Source organism: Eublepharis macularius, chromosome 3 (genome assembly GCF_028583425.1).
Source record: "Eublepharis macularius isolate TG4126 chromosome 3, MPM_Emac_v1.0, whole genome shotgun sequence".
Classification (NCBI taxonomy): Eukaryota; Metazoa; Chordata; class Lepidosauria; order Squamata; family Eublepharidae; genus Eublepharis; species Eublepharis macularius.
Genome location: NC_072792.1, coordinates 66,680,162 through 66,688,013, shown reverse-complemented (window position 1 = coordinate 66,688,013; position 7,852 = coordinate 66,680,162). Strand labels below are relative to the sequence as shown.

Below are 7,852 nucleotides of genomic sequence, written 5' to 3'. Positions count from 1 at the left end.
ACAACTGAATGGAAGTCAGGGGTGCTGCAAGTCTCTCCATCACAAGTTCCACCTGAACAAATGGCAAGGTACACATTTGTCTAACGCAGTCCTATGATCTACCAGTTTTTGCTTTTTTAATTTTTTTTGTAAAACCTCTGATTTTTGTTGCCTGCCTGGGTTTTCAGCTTTTGTCAGATCAAAATATATGGATGGTGAATGGCATGTAGCATGTAGGTTGAGTCACAAGTTGTGGTGGCACTTCGGTCTAATGTGAATAGCCAGCTCCAGTCAGAATGAAACAATGAAATTTGCACACACCACACTCCTGCTTAACAAGGGATTGACCAACTTCTGCCACCTCTGGAAACAAATAAAGGCTTGCAGTCATACTAGCATTCCCAGGGGTGTAAGGACTTCCTGGGGGAACAGGAGTCTGAGTGGCATTTTGCGCTATCATCACAGGAAGGGTGAGGCAGGAGTCCATGCACAGGAGTCCTTGCACCCACAAAAGCATTAGTGAGGATCCAGGCCCATATGATATCATGAGGAACACACAGCTACCATGCCTGAGCTGCTCATACCTGCCTTGCCTCTCTAGGTTGGCAACTGGGTGGGTGGGTCAGCAGCAGGCGCTCCTCAGGAGGTCAGCCTTGGCCCTTGGACTTCAAGTTGCTGTTTCTAATATGCAGTCCCATGCTTTGTGAAATTGAAGGGAGAAGGCCCAATGAAGGCACTTTTATTCTTTCTGATGCATCTGGTCATATAATCTTTGAATCTTCCATCTTGCACCCTTTGATTAATTTCTAATTAACTTGATTGTTTGGAAGTTAATGCTTTGTAAGGTATCTCCCACAATGTTTTTTGAGTCTGAGTCTGTCCTTGAATCAAAGCAGCTTTCTGCCATTTGTGAAAACAAGAGAGAGGCAGTGCCCTCAATGTTCTGATTTTTGACCAATCTTTGACGTTGCTGAGAGCCATAAAGCCTCCACTGAAAGGCAAGTAGAACTAAGCTCCAAGCAGCTGGTGTTCTCCCTTCTTTCGGGCATTAAATTGACCCTGATTTTATTTTTGTTCTTTTTTTTGTAAATTTGGAATCAGCTATAAGTGATCAAATGGCACTTTTTGTTTCAGTTCACGATGAAATGAAACTTAATTGTAAATGCACTCAAAACGGAAAGCAACTTCCTTTTTATGCAATGATCCTCCAGGTGTGACATCTCATACACGAGTCTATAAATGATCTTTCCTAAATAAGAACTCTGATTTCAGGAGGACTATAACAGGAGGACTTGTGAGGTCACAGTGCTCATATTGCAAAACTAGATTATTGATGTGAATACAGCTCCATTTTATATACCACCACAGAGAACCTGTGACCACCAGTACAACCCCATAACCCTGCAAAAAGGTATTAAAGTCACAGAGACGATGAGGAAAATACTGTGCTCTGTGGCCACCACCTTTGTTTCCCCATGACAGAGTTCAATACACACCCCCACCATTCCTCTCATCACACTCTTTTTATGGTCCTAGCATTGTGGGGGGGATGCTGATTTATAGCAACCCCTGCAGGGGTTTTCAAGGCAAAAGACTAACAAAGGTGGTTTGCCATTGCCTGACTCTGCATAGTGACTAGGGGTATGCAGTTTGGTTTAGAATTTGGATTAAAATACTGAATTTTGGCTGATTTAGTAAAATAAAAAACCAGGTATCCCGAAATTTTACCGAATTTTCATTTAAAAAAAATCTAACATTTGGCCATTGTTTTCCACAGGAAAATCACTCTGGAAGCTATCTGGTGGGCTGGGGGGGGCAGTAATTTTCCAACCAAATTTCACCAAATTTGGAGGTAACCTACTTCTGACTGTCCTCTGAAGACCTCCCATGTTTCATGAAAATTGGACCCCAGGGGCCAATTTCATGAGCCACCAAATAAGGTTCCCCCCTTCTATTTTTGAAATAAAAGTTTTATTTAGAAAAAGAAATAGAAATGACAATAGAAACTGCATATAAACGTATACAAAATACAAAGCACTACATCTGAGCTACATTTAAGTTACAACAGAATAGTATATTCAAAATATGTGACAACACAATTAGCTTATATAATAGTTCTCTTCCCCTCTCAATTGCTTATATCGAAACTTTAATATCAGTAGTTTTTAATCAGCCATCTCTTCCATATTTTATAATCAACATTTTTTAAAGTCTGTATGATTACCCTCACCCACTCTCCATTATTCCCTATGGGGAAAAATATGACCCAAAGCGAACCAGTGCCATTCTCAGCAGCCAGGCACTGGGTTCAGCCAGTGGGGAAACATCCCAGAATAGAACCAAGCAGTACCCAGGCACAAGCACAAGGCATTCTATTGCTTCAGTTTGCTTCTCTTGGGCTAAGTTGCAACAGTGTTCCTTGCTTCAGTTTGGTTTGGATGGAAAATGTGTGATTCTCTAGTGTGGTGTTGGCCCCCTTGCTTCACTTTGGTTCTCGGGGGATTCCATTTCTGTGCTTCACTTTGGTTCTGTTGGGCTTTCTCTGGGATGAACTCAGCTTGCATTCGGGAGTGTGCCTTAGCCATGGTAGCCTTGCCCCAGTGTGTTTCTGCAAAGGGAGTCAAACTTTGACTTTTCCCCATTTTCCATAGAATGACGACGACCATTTGACTCAAGTCAAAATAGGCTTATATTGGCATACACCCATGTTGCACAAATTGTAGCTCCATTCTTATAAAAGCAACTTCTCTGAACTTGAGGAAACCGCCAAATGTCATACTATTGTCATAACTCCACTTCCTTTTCCTGTCCCCTCTACTTCCCACCCCATAGCGGGCAAAAGATATTATTTATTTAAAACTTCTATTAACTACCTTGTAAGGACTCAAGGTGGCTTACAATATAAATAAAATAATCATGAAAATGAAAACAACAAAGTTTTAAAAGATAGTTGAGAGATCACCATGATGCTTTGCAATCACCACTGCAGCATATCCACCTCCCACAAATCCCTTCTTTCCTAAAATGTTTTCCTTGCATTAGGATCTCATATCATTGGGAAGTTCTAGAGGAACACAAGTCTGGAACAGAAACACACAAACCAGCAGCAGTTCAAAGCTGCAATAGAATTCCATGTCATGGTTACATCAGCTTGGCAGTCCTCAAAATGTGTATTCTTGTGACCAGACCGTGGGAACTGGGCATTTATGGGCAACAAAAATGAGCATTATCCCAGGGCTGGGGAATTCCCTTCAACTAACATTGCTACAGCCTGGTCATGGTTGATACTTCTAGAAGTAAGCACGTGTGGCTTACTTCTAGATAGTCAGGATGACATAGATGAGTAAAAAGTACATGACATCCTTTGGCATTTTAAAAGCATTAATGTCCCTTTTTTAAATAAAACATTTTACAAGTACCAAGAGTTTTGTGATGCAAAATTCGGCAAAACTCTATCCCTATACTTTCCTGAACACTCTTGCAATAGTACTAACTCTTGAGATAGCCCCCTCTTGAAATAGTACTAACTCTATTAAACTGAGGAAAAGGTGAGTCTTGAAAGGTGTCTAAAATTGTCTATGCCATAAAAACCTGTGCCAACTGTTTGCTCTGTGACTGTGTGAGCAGTGACTCCTGTTTGTTGCTTTCTCATCTCTGGCACTGCACAAGTGCAAATGTTTTACTTGCACCGACATAAAGATAAAAGGGCTGGAGAGGAAAGCTGAGGAAAATGGGACACTTCTCTCACCCTTTGGAAACCAATCTCTCCATTGTTCTCCCCAACTGACTGACTGACACTGGCATGTTCACACAACACTGTGCATACAATGCAATCAATCTGATCTTTCTCAATGTCTCAGTGTCTCCATCACTGTTGATGTAAGAGCTTTAGATCAGAGCCACATCACTGGGGTACCATTTCCCCAATAAATATACCACCTTCACTGCTATTAGTCCCCTAAGGGGAAAAACAAACCTTTTAAAATTAATTAAAGTGAGGGTAAAATCGGATAAAATCATGTATAAATAAGCAGGAGGTATATACTTATTTTTTTAAAAAAGAGCTTACAGGTAAGGGCCGAAAACTGCCTCCTCCCGTGCCTTAAGCTACCTGCTGTCCTGTTCTCTAGTGAAGCATTTTCTCCTAGTCCAGCACCAAAGCTGGAATTGAGCAAGGCTAGGAAAAGAACGCTGCAAGAAACAGGGGGCAGCCAGGTGAGATGCAGGAGAGGGCAGGGTTTAGGTCCCCTCGCCTGCATACTCAGTTATTGTTTAGAACAGAGGCCTCCCCCCAAATCTCTCAATTCTTTACACATGAACAGTCTATCCCTCCTCTATTATTATCCTGTTTTATTAGAATTGTTATTTGTGTCCAATAACTGCTTTTTTGGGGTTTGCCAGTGGTTTCCTGTGCCCACTCTCCAAACAAGAATATTAATTGCCAATAAATCCAACATGCTTTCTCGTATCTTTTAATAATTATTATAACTGAGTTCTGAAGAATTTTATTTCAATTGGCTGAGGGGAGGGAGAAAAGACATTTCCAGTTTGAAACTGCTGGAAACAAAGAAAACAAATATGTAAACAGAAGTTTTTTTAAGAAGTGACCTGAAATGGCGGGGGGGGGGGACGGGGGGGGACTGCAACCAACCAGTATGTTCCCCCCTTATGTGCATAATATCTAGTGCAAAACACATGTATTTGCTGATGTTTGGGACACATTCGCCTAATGCATGACGTGCACATTCACGGAAAAGCAGTTTGCTGTACCACATACAAAACATCTCAGTTATATTCACCTGTTCTGTGACAGGAGTATCTTAAAATTTTTAAAAAGAGGGATAAATAAAATATCCAAATTCAACTAACAGAAAACATTCCTCCCCCACAAAGCTCCAGGAAGCTCACGAAAGTTTCTCAGCACACCCATTTTGATTACAGGTAAAATCAGATGCTAAAAATGTCACAGACTGTTTTAATACTTGTCAATGTACATAGAGAATGAAGACTGGTGTGGCTTAAAGTCCACTTGGGAGAGAATTTTATAGTGGCATATAAGATGTACAAAGACAACATCTAGGCGTGGGATGTTAGGAGTACTCACTGCCTTGTTTCCTAAATCTCTGAATTTTAAACATGTAAGAAGGGGCTCCTATAACCCACACAAGCTACACTATAAATATTCATACACATCACGTTTAGGTTAATACACATGCAAACTTGGTATCAAATTGTGTTATGCTCCTGTGTAAGAGTGCTGAACACCACTACCAGCCTGTAAGGATAACATTTTCAGATTTATTGAGGGGAAAAAATGTAATACAACAGTCAACGAACTTTTCCAGATGTCATTTGAAATGGAGACCTGATCTAGAACTTATTGCAAACAAAGTGTTTTGGGTTGGTATAGGTTTGGTAAGATTGTGGCTTTTAAAAAAAGATGGTGCAAAAACAACTGAAGCATTACAGAATATAATCACTTTATGGAGGTTAAGTGAAATACTTAGGGAGCCTTCCTCTGATGGAAGCAGCTCTTGAGCCACTTAGGTTAGGCTCCTTATGTTGGAAGGACACTTCCAATCTTCTTGAGTAGAGTGGTAGAATACAGGTCATTTTTTTTTTTAAAGTAATCTTAGGCCTAGTCAAAAATCTATTCTTTCGTTTATTAACTTGATGCATTTTTCATTACTATTTCTCTCTGTCCTCATATTTGTCAACACAATTGGCTAGCAAGTGAAAGCTATTTTAACATTCTATTCATATTTCCAACAATATTTCTTTTTTGCAGTAGAAGAAAGGAAACAATTATGTTGAGAAGGAAGCATCTATCCAATGACACAATGCACATCCTCTAAGAAGAATTTTTGGCCACTGCCTTCACTTTCATGGATTTTGCTCTGTTAAGAATACCAAGTTTGACAACTGCCTTAATGCAAGTTTAGCAACCTGTTTCAAACAACTGACTACTCCATTTTACACCAGAGTATTTATAGCATTGTTTCAGTTCCCCCACAGCTGCAGTATACGGAGTCTTGTGGGAAGCATTTTTAATACAAAGAAAATATCAGTACAGATGATTATTTTCATTGTTTCTTTTTTCTTTAGGGATAATAAGAATCTCCAGCATATGACTAGAAGAGAAAGAATCTAATTTTAAAAGTACTATGGCTCACACTTCCGTAATAAGCCCCAATAAAAAATCAAGTGCAGATAGTTACAGTGGTCGAAGATTGCTCCCTTTTATAGCATTTCTCAAACACTGATAAAGTAGTAACAGATTAAAAACTTGGGCCTCCTATGTTACCTCCACAGCATGAGAGTTGCTGCAACATGACTCCCTATACAACTTAAGTAAGGCTAGAAGCCCCAGGCCATAGGGGTGGTTCAAACTGCAGCTCCTCTCCATGCCAATTGCCCACCAATTTCCAGTGCTCTTTCAATATAGCCCGGGGCTCTGTGGTGTGGGAAAGAATAGCATAGTGGCTCTTGTGCCATGAAAACAATGTAGGAAGAGGCTCTGAGACTCGCCAATGTAAAGAAGAAAAGTGAGCCAAAGTATCATCTCAGGTTGGCAAGAACAATACTGGGACTTGCAGATATTGTAAGGATAAACTGCCAATGGGTTTGGCTTTTAAATACTAAGTATTACTCATGTCAACAGCTTTTTTTTTTTGCTTTTTAAAATGACTCCATATGCTTTAATCCTAAAAATTTTAAAAATCCATTCACTAAGCAAAATACAGAAAGCCATCTTTGGACACCAAGATTTACAATTAAAAACTCCAACTCATAAATCAAATGGACTGTGGTTTCAAGCCAGCTATTAGAATAGAGATTTCAGAAGATTGTTTTCTTATTGATAAGTAATTCATCATTGTTGTTTGAACATTTTAAAGAGACATGTAAGATTAAACTGCCGAAAAGTAATGCATCGCTGGCTTAAGGCAGGACACTGATGTCTTCAGAAGGAAAAAAAATACAGACCCTTGACCCAAACTTTTAAATCTCTGTTTGAAGATAAAGTTCTGATAACTATCAGGTTTGATAACTATCAGCAACAAATTTCTATTACATACAAACTCCTGAGATCTTTGGCCTTTGTCATGTGATACTTGCCCATCTCAGTAATCAAATGTTACAATTCCATATTTAAAGCCCCGGGAGAATTTATAAAAAGTTCTACCCCAAAAAGGCAGTCTGTTTTAGATACTGATATTGCATACTGTCCATGTAAGAGGGAATGTATGAAGCTTTTATAGACATTCATGATCTTAATGATGAGCTGCATTTTTTTTAATATAACGCTGACAAACACAGCTTCCTGAAGTCCATTTGCAGTTATAGCGGGACGTGGCTGAAGAGGTAGGACACAGATTCACCATTGTGTGTTCTTCGAATAGCCTCTGCCAGAATCATGGAAATATCAATAACCTAGAAGGAAAGAAAAAGTAAACATGACTCAAGCATACTACTCTGTCTCACTCAAAAGCTCTAGAGCGCTTCAACTCGTCTGAGAAGAAAGCAAACATTACGAGTGGAAGCTGTCAGTCTAAACCTTTATCAGAGGCAGAACAAATGTGCCAATGCGTTGATCCACGTCTCACCACTAGAGGGCAACAAGAAACCATTTCAAACCTCATTGAATGCTGTTTACATAAGCCTTGCTATTTCTACTGAACCATTCGTGAGCCAGTGGTTTGATGCAGTGGTTTACATTCCAACTGTTTATGCATCCTATCAAATATAAGCCAATGACTAGACAGCAGGTTACCCTTATTTATATTCTCAACATATTTGCAATGTTCTTTTCTGAAAAAGGAAATAAAAAGTGTAAACAGCAGGTATACTTTGCAACATAATTTGGTGTGTGCCC

The 7,852-nt window shown here is 39.6% G+C and overlaps 1 protein-coding gene across 1 annotated transcript in view; it reads right to left on the bottom strand.

The window, feature by feature from the left end:
* Window positions 1-5,257: 5,257 nt before the first annotated feature.
* PRPS2 (phosphoribosyl pyrophosphate synthetase 2) overlaps window positions 5,258-7,852 on the bottom strand; it is a 32,627-nt gene continuing 30,032 nt past the window's right edge. The window contains exon 7 of the mRNA XM_054973302.1: window positions 5,258-7,410. Coding sequence (XP_054829277.1) covers window positions 7,318-7,410 — 93 coding nt within the window. The 3' untranslated portion in view covers window positions 5,258-7,317. The remainder of the gene's footprint in view (window positions 7,411-7,852) is intronic.